Source organism: Channa argus, chromosome 4 (genome assembly GCF_033026475.1).
Source record: "Channa argus isolate prfri chromosome 4, Channa argus male v1.0, whole genome shotgun sequence".
Lineage (NCBI taxonomy): Eukaryota > Metazoa > Chordata > Actinopteri > Anabantiformes > Channidae > Channa > Channa argus.
This window is the reverse complement of record NC_090200.1, coordinates 10,401,367-10,412,985: the sequence shown is the minus strand read 5'-3', so window position 1 is coordinate 10,412,985 and position 11,619 is coordinate 10,401,367. Positions and strand designations below refer to the sequence as shown.

General features: G+C 39.8%; 1 protein-coding gene across 4 annotated transcripts in view; it reads right to left on the bottom strand.

Moving 5' to 3' along the window:
* The window catches only part of LOC137125772 (A disintegrin and metalloproteinase with thrombospondin motifs 20), a 70,522-nt gene that overhangs the window by 19,731 nt on the left and 39,172 nt on the right, over nucleotides 1-11,619 (bottom strand). For all 4 annotated transcript variants that reach the window (XR_010914203.1, XM_067501753.1, XM_067501754.1 and 1 more), the window contains 11 exons: nucleotides 11,452-11,581; nucleotides 10,715-10,841; nucleotides 10,375-10,585; nucleotides 9,863-10,027; nucleotides 9,238-9,408; nucleotides 8,192-8,311; nucleotides 6,927-7,034; nucleotides 5,219-5,383; nucleotides 4,850-5,119; nucleotides 3,635-3,796; nucleotides 3,132-3,308 (listed from right to left, as the gene is read on the bottom strand). Coding sequence is in view for 3 of the 4 variants with exons in the window: in XM_067501753.1 (XP_067357854.1) it covers nucleotides 3,132-3,308; nucleotides 3,635-3,796; nucleotides 4,850-5,119; nucleotides 5,219-5,383; nucleotides 6,927-7,034; nucleotides 8,192-8,311; nucleotides 9,238-9,408; nucleotides 9,863-10,027; nucleotides 10,375-10,585; nucleotides 10,715-10,841; nucleotides 11,452-11,581 (1,806 nt within the window). In the remaining variant the exon portion in view is untranslated. The remainder of the gene's footprint in view (nucleotides 1-3,131; nucleotides 3,309-3,634; nucleotides 3,797-4,849; nucleotides 5,120-5,218; nucleotides 5,384-6,926; nucleotides 7,035-8,191; nucleotides 8,312-9,237; nucleotides 9,409-9,862; nucleotides 10,028-10,374; nucleotides 10,586-10,714; nucleotides 10,842-11,451; nucleotides 11,582-11,619) is intronic.

Sequence of the window (11,619 nt, the reverse complement as noted above, 5' to 3'; positions counted from 1 at the left end):
ATACATTACAGTGAGCTCTATTATTACAATGGTAAACAGATGTACCACCCAGCACCAAAGTTTGATTTGGCCTGTGCATATTTTCTCCGGGGAGATTAAAAAAATAAAATGTTAACGTGCATTAAAGGGAAAAAAGCCTGCAGTGTTTTTACACCACAATATGCCAACGTATGTGAAGATACTAAACAGATAACATACCGCCAAAGACTGAATTCTAATATTTCTTCAAAAAGACCAATGAATGTAATGAAGTCAATTGTTGGTCAAATACCAAAAAAACAAAAAACAAAACACAAAATGTACCATTCAAGTTTTTTCAATAGGTTATTTACCGTCACTTATCTACAAACCACATTTTGCATGAACATAAGGTACATGCATTGCATTTGGTTTACTAGTGCATATCAGTGTACTAAAAACATAATGGCTGTGTTTAAAAAACGTCCTTATTTCCTGTTTCCCATTTGAAACCCATTTGAAATGCTGCCACTAAGCCGTGTAGTGGGTCTTATTTTGAGTTACATTTGTTGACAAAATTAACAAAGTTATTGAATGTGCATCTGTATTTTGTTTTTCTTTCTCCATTGAGAAACAACACATTTTTCACAGTTTAGTTCTTTAATGGTCTTTACAGTTGAAAAAAAGCTAATTCAACAAAACGTATGTATTTTTGTACGTGAATAAAATAAATAGCAAAGAGAACAACAACGAACCTAAGTATGCAAAATGAAGTAGTGCTGCCCCACTGAGTTTGGCGACTTTGCAAAAAAAATGAAACCGTGGAAGTGAAACTGCCATAACTGAGGAGTCTCGGTTGTGTAAGATTTTGTTGTGAATTACACACAGAGCAAGAGAAGCAAAGAAACAAACAAAGAGGCTGCAGACATTCCCATAGCAGCGGATAGAGTCACGATACAGACCTGAGTGCAACATGCATTAAATGTGTGTCATGATCCTTTTTTCTTGCCTTGATCTAAATCTTATTCAAATAAATTAATCAGCAAAGTTGCACAAGAACTGGACAGAGTCCGTCTGTCCAACACATGCTCATGCTACTGTTTATCAGCCAAAAAGTACTGTGGCTCCAACATTTAATGCAGGCTACAAATTTCCCCAGATAAGAAACTATTTATCTAAGAGGCTGAAAACTTTGAAGTGACCTCCTCTGTGCAGATTTGAAACCTTTTCAATTTGTATTTGAGAATGTGTGCAGAATTAGATCATATTCACATAAACACTTGCCCTACATTCAAACTATGTAATGGGAGAGAAAATAATTGTACAAGACTGTACAAAAGTGTAACTTTGGTCATATTGATCGAGGTACACAGTAAAAACACGCCGTTTACAAAATAAATCATCAGCTTACATTTACAGGAATTGGCCAGTGCACTGACTTAATAATCATAACATTACATTGTGTAACAGAAAAAGTTGAACCAACTGTTTCCCCCACTGACTGACAGGACTGACTGACCATATCATTTAGGGGTTAAAGCTTTGTTAAAGCTGAAATCTACAAACACATGTAACATTAACTAGTAGCCATAAAGAGTAATGCTGTAAACAGCTATGAATGAATAGTTTTTACCTTGTAGTGTTGCACAGAAGCATGTTTTACATACAAATGGGAACGAAGGTGGATAAAGATTATGGTAATGTAGATGACTTATTCAGATATTTCTGTTTATTGGATATAACAGTGGTAATGTCTTCTAGTTGCCTTTAGAGTAGCGGTGGGGAATTTGGGTCACTGTCACAGGGCTGCAAAGACTGAAGGCTCAAACCAAGTTTGTGCAGGTGATGTGCAGGAATAAAGACTAATTCAAGCAAAGTGTTCATAGTGAATCATAACTTTAAAGCTGCAATAACAATCGATTGTAAACAAAACTGTTTTCATTTGAAAGAAAAAAAAAAACATCCTTCAGAAATCTGACAACTGGCCAAATGAACAAAGACACAGCAACAAATGACTTTAAAAAGAAGAGGTATCTATGTGTTTAGGTTGTTTTATGGACAATGACGAAGGCTGAAAATTGGCTCAATCATACCCTTTTTTACTGCAACTGTTTCATGTTTACGTGAGTAGCTGCACGGATGCTGCCTACTGTGCTAATAACAGAATAAATAATAGGCATTTCAAGGCTGAAGACATGATACAACTCTTATCTTCATGATACCAACAATACATCATTACATAGAAAAATAGGCCGTATCATAAGAACAGTCAAAATATTACAAAATAACTATAAAATACACTTTAAAGTTGCGTTTTGTTTTGTGCTATTTGCAGAGCAACTGGATTCAATTTCGGAATGACTTCCTGTCAATGAATTGATTGTTGTATAAAATAAAAACTTTAAGTTGTTGCTTACTTTAGTTCTATATGAAGTAAAGTTGAGCTTACGTAAAAAAAAACAAAACAAGAAAAAAACCCTTCAAAAATACCAATGAAATATGATTTAAAAATATTTTCCTTTGTACAACCAGTATTTACTCATAAAGAGAGATATGAGATTCTTGACTAAGAGCACCAGCAAAAATCTTAAATATAGAATTCAGTAATAAAAATAAGCTACTTAAAAATAAAATCATACTGTACAACGATGCATATACAAAGTACACTGACAGTCCTTTGTTGCTGTTCAATAAAGATCGTAATAATAACTCTTATACACAAATATACTGTACACTTGTGTATTTCAGATACATATGACGACAGCAATAACAACCAAGGACATTTAATTCACACCTTATATATAAAATAAATATTTTCTAGAGTAAATATATGATATTGTTGGACAAAACTGTCCTGATTTATAGGTTGTAATTTGGAGCCTTGGCTCCGAAAGAGATTCATGTGTTTTTAATTAACCCCTAAGTGAAGCAGCATTGTGTATTTGTGTATTTTTCCTTTTTGTCTCATTTATAATCAGCACCATCCTACTGCAAGACCCATCGGGGTGGGCTGAAGTCTAAAATCCCACAGTGGTGCTAGATACCCAGTTCTTACGTCAGAGTCTCCTGCGGATTTGGGCTAAAAACAGCTTCGAAGTCATTGGAGCGGACACAATGTCTACTTACAGTGACAGATCCTCAGTAAGGAAGATATGAGTTTAACACTATCGTACCGGCTTCCATGGTTGGCGGTGCCAGGAGGCAGATCCCGTGCAGGCCTGTAGGTTGCATTGCTCCATGTCGGGTGGCTTGTCCAGGATGTCACAGTTGTAGTCATTCAGCCTCTGACCATTAGGCCTTTGACACACCACCAAGCGAGTCCTCCTTCCTCCACCACAGGTCTGGGTACACTGAAAACACCAAACAAAAAAACTATAACTATATTTATATATTTACATTATACATTGGATAACAAACCGTCCCATTATGTGCTTTAGCGGGGAATGTCTGGAGTGTTTCAGCACTGATTTCCTTTGACCTACAGTTCAGCTTTTGTGACACTCTTCCACTTACTCATTGTAAACCTTTGTAAATTTCCCACAGACATTTTGGGTTTCATCCCTATAATCTGTTATGTCTTCTCTCTGTTGTGTCTCCCTATTATCACTCATACACAAACTGGCATTTGCCCAATCTCAGTCCCAAACGACAGTTAGGGTAGTAAGAGTAACCTCACCTCCCCCCAGACACCAAAGTTCCACAGAGGGCAGGGCCCAGAGTCGCAACTCTTGGATTCGGCAGGTTTGACTCTCTCATCACAGTAGCTATTGCTGCGTCCATCAGCATCCTGACAGACCACCACTCGTCTCTGAAAGCCTCCTTCACAGGTACTGGAACACTGCAGAAAACACACAGTGTCTGTCTATGAAGACTTCAACACATGCACATGCAACTATGCCTGAAAGGCGGAAAGTAGCTGGTCCACGCTCCGCTGTACTGTTCAAAATTAACTTCCTAACATGGAAAACATCATTTCATGAGGGGCAACCTCAAAAAGTGAGCAACACAGCCTTGAGCAGAGAAGAACACCCTGCATCCAATTAAAATGACACATCTCCCGTGTCAATGGGAGTGAGTGCATTTTGAGCACTGTTTATGAGGGAGGACATCACAGAGTGAGCCTGAACAGCAATGCATCTAGTCCAGTTCATTATGTGAGACTTTTTTTAACAGTTTTTTTTTATTTCTTACCAGTATAAATGCATTTAGATTAAAAAAAGAAAAAGAAAAATGTTTTCTTTGTGGCTTCCAGAAAAAGGAAAACTGAAGTTGATTTTGAATGCAGAGTTTCAGAGTAAAATAATCAAGTGGTTTGATGAAGTGCCAGAGAGTTTATCATCTGACTTGTGCTTGAGAATGAAATGTACACAAATGCAAAAGCAACCAACCTTGCACTATTAAAGAGCATAAAAATATTGGAACTGCATTACAATTTTTTTAAAACGGAAAACCTGCCTCATAATCAGGTGTTTTAGGCTGCAACAATGACCAAAAATATTTCAGCAAATTTCTAGAGGGACTCAGTAGTCTTTGAAATAATCTTAGTGTGAGTACAACAAGGGAAGTCCCAAGATAAAAATGTCAAAATGACATCTAACGCTGTCACAAGACACTAAACACTATGTCACGGGAAAGAAAATCAAAAATAGACTCAGAGTCACAGGGTTAAATGGAGATGAAGTAATAATAATTATTAACTTGTCCAAATTGCACTGTGCCCGTATTTGAGATAACTGGGTTTAAGACATGGAGGAGGATGTTTAAAAATGGTAATCTGTTTAAAGACAAAACAATATATTAAAATTTTTGTTTAGTATGCCAACAGGTCCGTCAACAGGCAAACTGCTGCACGGTACTACTTTGCCAAAGATCACATCCAGTACAAACATACTGCGCCCCAGGGTCCAGTCCTCCATTGGTTGTCTGCTGAAGGCACATTCCAACTGCTGTGCCCAGGATGCCGCCCTGGGTCTTGGGGATATCCATAGGGCTGATCATTGATGCGCTGGCGGTGGTAGATAGAAGGGCAGGGTGCAGCAGTACACTCCTGTTCTGTCACAGGTCTTTCATCTGGGTCACAGAAAGCTTCGTCCACTGGCTGATGGTAGTTAGAGCAGATCACCTGTCTTGTGGTTCGCCCCACGCCACAAGACACTGAACACTGTGTCACGGGAGAGAAAAAAACTGTCAAAAATGGCCAGTTAAATAACCAAATCATAATTTCATAAACCTAACACTTGTTGGACATTGTTGTACTTACAGGAGACCATTCTCCAGTACGCCACTGGCCACAGGGGCTAAAGCAGGCAGATGACTCTGGGGGGCGGGGCAGGTGTGCACAGTACGATTCATCAGCTACTCTTCCCTGGGCATCTCTGCAACTGACATAGCGTGCCCGCTTTCCCTTGCCACAGGACACAGAACACTGGTGGACATGCAGATACAGGCAGAGCTGGGATAAATTTGTGTATGTGGATTTTCAAAAATGTTGTTAACTGTATTGTACTCTTTCCAACCTAAAATTATTGCACAGTAGTAATTACAAATTCTGTAATTTGGCATGCTGCCTACAGTAGCACATACTGCGTGTAGAAGTCTATGTCTATAGTTCTGTAGCATAGCTCCAGAAATAATATAGTATAAAATAACAATGGTAAGCTTCAATTTGAAGAATTTACCAAAAGCCTCAGTGTTTCTTATGAAAGAAAACCCTGTGGGCATGAAAAAAAACTTTACTTTCACAGTTTTGGGATTAATCAGCCTAAGCTGACTTTTAGTCCATTCTTGCAATTTGACAAGGTTTCACATCACAAGGCAGAAAAACAACTCAGTTGTATTATGTTTTAGAAAGATTATATCAACATTTTCAAACCAAAATGAATAACCATTAGATTATTGTTTCAGAAAAGCAAAGTGAGAAGCTATAGTTTAAACTCAAAAATGTTTAAGCTTAAAAGTTTGATTCTATTCTTACAAATTTCTCTAACTTAACAGCTTTATTTGCACATTGCGACCATTTGTTCATTTGCAATAGTTTTTTCTTGAAAGCTACACTTCACGGATTTTTATCTGGTGTCATAAATATGTTATATGTGTCATAAAGAAGGACTTTCATTGCTGGTACCCCGACATGGCTCTTTGATCAACTTTCACATGCTCATAATCAATGGCTGTAGAGGACATCATAGTAAACTTTTCAAAGCAGATGAATACTTAAGGCAATAAAGTGGCTGCAGCTCAAATAAGTAGGCTAATGTCCCTCTTATAGAAGATGGCACTTCTACAGCTTGGGGGAATGTGAGTATGTGTACTGTATGTGTATGTACACTGGTGCCGGCTTCTTCGACATGTGAGCTCACAACAACTTTAAGATTGACAGATGAGGTTCAATCTTAGAAACCGTACACTCATGTTTAGATGAAATCTGGTTTTCATTTGTGACAAGTAACAATACAAAGTATCAGAGAGACAGAGTGGCCTCTCAGCCGAGGCAGTGGAGCCTGTTTGTGTGTCTATATGGCTGTGTAGATGCAACAGGGGGTAAAAGAGGCAATGCCAGAAAGAATTATGGTCCTGTTCAGTATGTACTATCTAAAGGAATGTTGGCATATACAAAAACGTTTATGTCAACCTAGTATTCGTAAACACGTGCAGGACACCCATCATTACTGGAGTGTGGTTTCCTTTTATAAAACTCACAGTAACGCACTCAGGTACATTACACACAAACTGCTCCATCATTGTTCTCACTTCTCATTTTACGTCAAAGACAGAGGCAAGTCTGATTCCAAAGCCCAGCAGATAATATGCCCTAAAGCAACACACACAGAAAAATGAACAAGCCAAGAACTGTGTACCAATTAACAAAATCTGCACTGCTTTGGTACAGTCTCTGGATTAGAAGTTAAACCTACAAATTATGTTGTGGTATGATGTTGCCAATAAAGTCTGTTTGTTTCTTTCTTTACCGGAGTCCAGGAGCCATATCGCCACTGAACCAGGAGTTGAACTGAGTTGTCAGGACGAGGTGTGCTTTGTGCAGGAGAGGCCCATGGGCACGCCGGCATCTCGCAGTCCTACAAATACAAACATACAAACAGATTATAAGATATCTTAGGCCCTTTTAAAGAGGTCATATTATGCTTTTTGTGAGCTGATGTAATATTAAGTTGGGTGTACACATAGTCAAAGGCCCAAAGGTTGGAGTGAATGTGTGTTTACATGCTTGTTATATGAGAAAAGCCCAGGTTTCCGTCTGCCTTATTGGCTTAGGTGTGATCAGTTCGTCTTCTACATGCCTGACAGCATGACATACAGTTTTTGTGGTCAATATTTCAACAGAGGCCCTGAAAAACATATAAGTCGTGATTTATGCAACATAAAGTCTCTTTAGGCAATAGAGATAAACCCCTCGGGGAAAGTTCACTGAAGCCTTATGCGTTGTGTTTACCTTGACACTGACCTGGATTTAGAGTCAAAGCAAAGCAAAGCGTCTAAACATTTAAAGAGGCTGCTGATGTTAACCAGGTTGCAACTTTTGCTTTATTTAAGTTTTTTGGGGAGGTCATATGCCTCATGCAGGAGCACTGTCGAGGAGTGGGATTAACATTACTTTGCCAGCGAGTGTCTTGTTGACAAGTGGTATGTGTCACTTACTGAGTTGTCAATTTTGGTGCAAAATTTGTATTTCTAAGATAGAAAATTATTCATGTATGTTTAATTTCAGAAAAAAATGTAAAGTGCCTAGTTTAGTTTACAGGCTCACGTGGAACTGGAGATGAGAGGCACTTTGACTCAGTTTGTCTCCCTAATTTGCTGATTGGCCATGTGGCTTTCAGGCCACTCAGTTCAGCTGAGTGTTCAACTCAAATTTACTAACAGAGAATCATCACTAACGTTGAAAGATGATACAGAAACACAGGAGCATTAGAGTTTTACTACTGTCAACTTTGCTGTGTGGCTAATTCAAGAACCATATAACTGGGAAACATTGTGGGACACAGAACAGCTTTAGTACCAGATGTCCCACTTGGTAGTCGTTCAAAAAACAGGGCTAAAAGAAGAGTGAATAAACAGTTTTAACATTTATATTTATTTACGTCCAGAAAAAAGAACCTCAAATGTTGACATTTAAAGATATTGATCACAAAAAATGTCAGCAGTAAACTCGTGACAGCTGAAATCAATACAATATTTGAATTAACAACTAAATGAATTTTTTATTTTTTTTTACCTGACTGTCTCTAGGCCTTGATGCAGCATTGCACTCTCTGTCATCCACTGTGTCACCGTAGTCTCCCAACACACACCTCACGGCTCTCATCTGGTAGCCATGGCCACAGGGCACTGCACACTGAAAGTCACACACCAACATTCACAAACACAAATAAAGAGAGAATCCCAGTCAACTGCAAGCTATCTCAAACTCTATTTGAGCACGTCAAGGTTCCTTAGTCGAGGCTTCGCTAAGGAACCTTAGCGAAGCCTGGGTAAGACTCTGACATGCACGCACACACACACATACACACCCCGAGTCTCACCTTGACCCTTTACTCAATTCTTAACACACAAGGTGATCTGACCATGTTTAGGTACAAGAGAGCAGAGGAAGTGTCACAGGATTGGTTTATTTGAGCAGCAATTTATAATTACAGTGACATTAAAGAGCCAATATATCTCAGCTTTGTAAATACCTCTATATGGACATTAGAGGTACATGGATATGGATATGAAGGACTAAAGAGACCCATTCATACATGTTTTATTCAGTTTGTGTTCTACCCTAACAGGACTAAATCTTTACAGAAAGTTCAAAACATGAATGACATTTCAGTGCATATAAAGGTGTGTATGTGGGCACTGTAGGTCAAGTTTATTCTGACAGGATATGAGAATAACGTAAAAGCACAGTGGAGGAATTGGGAGCCGGAGTCAGAACACACTCCACTGCAACTCGCTAGTATATCAGGTTACATGACACAAACTTGAAATATACACTGTCACTCCTACACACCACATTCTCTCTTTGTGACCACACACAAGCACCCTTACAGAGTAAGAGATACAAGTCAAAGCCCTAGACAGCAAGACACACATGAAACCTATTTCCTTAGTCAAACACTGCATCAAGTCACATCACGCCAGTGTATCTATACCTTAACTATGTGTGTGTGTGTGTGTGTGTGTGTGTGTGTGTGTGTGTGTGTGTGTGTGTGTGTGTGTGTGTGTGTGTTTGGGTGTATGTGTCCGTGCATGTGTGTGTGTCTCTGCAGGTCTCACCGCTCCCCAGATGCCGACCTGCCAGGACGCACACTTGGGCAGTTCACAGTTCCCAACAGTTGGGGGTTTGGTAGATGGGTCGCAAAAATGCTCGCTCAGTTTTTCCTCCCCAGGTTCCATTCTGCAAGACACCTGTCTGTGCCTCATCCCTTTGCCACAAGTCACCAAGCACTGGTAGGTTTGGTAGGGTTGAGGATCGTCATAGAAAAGGTGAAGACAAGGTCAATTTACCATGAAAGTATGCAAAAGTGGGTGCATGTAGACATCCAAAATAAGTCCTTCCTCTCTTACAAAGCTGATTGGTAAATATTAACTAAAAGGTCAAGAGTGATCCCAGAAAGCTTCAGTCCTGTCTGGCACTGAAACAAATCTTCATATATAAAGCTTATATTCAGCTTTTGTGCACACACCATTGTGCTTGGCTGCACTGATTGTTGCTAGATGGAACTTAATAACTGCACTATATATACATGCGGCCCAGTCCAACTAATGGCACTTGGCACTGAAGTCCAGTTTTATTAGGTTTAGGATTCTCCTTCTGGAGATTATTATTTCTTATTGCTGCATTTGTAAGTGTGTCTGTGTGTGGGCATATTTACATGCGTAGGTGTGTGACAGGGCCCACCTCGCTCCACTCGCTGAGAGTCCACTGTGGACACGGCTGTTCATTGCAGGTTTCTGTAACCACCCTCTGGTATTCATTGCACTCCCTGTCCACAAGCCGTCTACCCAGGTTGTTCATACAGTAAGACTCTCTCGTACGGCTCCCGCGACCGCATGTCTTGGAGCACTGAAAAATCAGCAAGTCCATTCAATTGTGTCAACGTCAATTTTGTATGTGTTAAACAGTTAATCAACTTTGATAACAGCAATACAATTATAATGCAAAGGGAATTGCACAGAATATGATTAGACTTAGAACATTATTAGACTTTTTGTGGATTTTCAACTTGATTCTGAACAGTAAATAAACACAAAAAATAATGCTAATGTATGATAGACAAGACCATCAAAACAAGTTATATCTATATTTTAACACAATGTAGTTCTAGAAAATATTCTCCTTATGTGCACCAAGATCTTTTTCCTGCTTCCTTTCAAATGTCCATTTGCTTGTAAATCGTCCACTGACTGTACCTGTGACCAGGCACTGTACTGCCAGCTCTTCAGTAGACAGTCCCCATGGCAGGGCTCTCTGGTCTGAGGTTTCGAAATGTCTCTACAGGCACTAGCCTCCATCCTCTCACTTTGTCTCTTCAGCACGCTGTACTTCATGCACTGCACATCCAGACTGCGGTAGCCTGGACCACATTTAGCAGAACATTCGCTCTTTCCAGCAACATGCCACCTGTGTCAGAAGAAATGTAGAACAATGTGTGATTTTCAACGCTTTGAAGGAATTTATGTTGTGTGGGTATAAGTACTGTATGTGCAGCCTATAGTTATTAAAGAATCGTGTGTTTGTGCATCAATGCACCTGACTTCACAGTCAGTGTTACAGGGCTCAGTGATAGCAACAGGACGAGGTAAATGTTCACAGCGTTGGTCTGACACCTCAAGGTGATCGCTCTTACGCACACATGCTGCCTTCTGCCTCCGCTCACCTATAGAAACACACACACGCACACAGACACATGAAGAAAACTTGGATTTTAATCAGACATGTGGCAAACAGTCTGACCAGCGTTCTGATCAATCTGGTATCAAAAAAAGAAGCCGTTTCTGTTTCTTCTACTCCCCAAACACATAATCTATTTACTGGACCTCACTTTGCTCCCTGACCCACTGGGTGCCTGACTAGCTAGTTTCTAAAACAGAAATGCAATTATTTGGGTTAAGGGCCAGGCTATGAGAAAGGTGTCAGGTGATGTGACAGACACACTGGCGTTGCCTGGAGCAGGGGGAGAAACGATGAGGTCAGGTGTTGAGGAAGTGTCGCACTGAAACTAAGCTCCACGGCCATGTGATATTTGCAGCGGTATAGGAGATGTTAGATGAAGATTTTAGACTTTCTTACAGCTTTTTGGTTGTATACTTTCATGCTTTAGATTAGAAAAGGGAGCTAAACAATTTGACTTCACAAAACCACATAACTCTAAAAATAATTAGCAGTATGTATTTACAACCGCAAGAAAGTTCTCTGATTGCAAAGCTCTTTAGAAGCCAAAGGGAAATTCACATTCCTCATGTGTTGCTTTGGAAGACAGATCTTACCCTGACAGATGCGGCTGCACTCGAGCCAGGGCCCAGAGTGATCCCACACAAACTGCTCCCTATCTTGCTCGATAGGTATGTTGAAGGAGTAACGGACATCTGGGTTATAGAGGTTTCCCACACACAAGACCTTAGGGTGACAAAGGCATAGTCCAAAAATTTAACAGT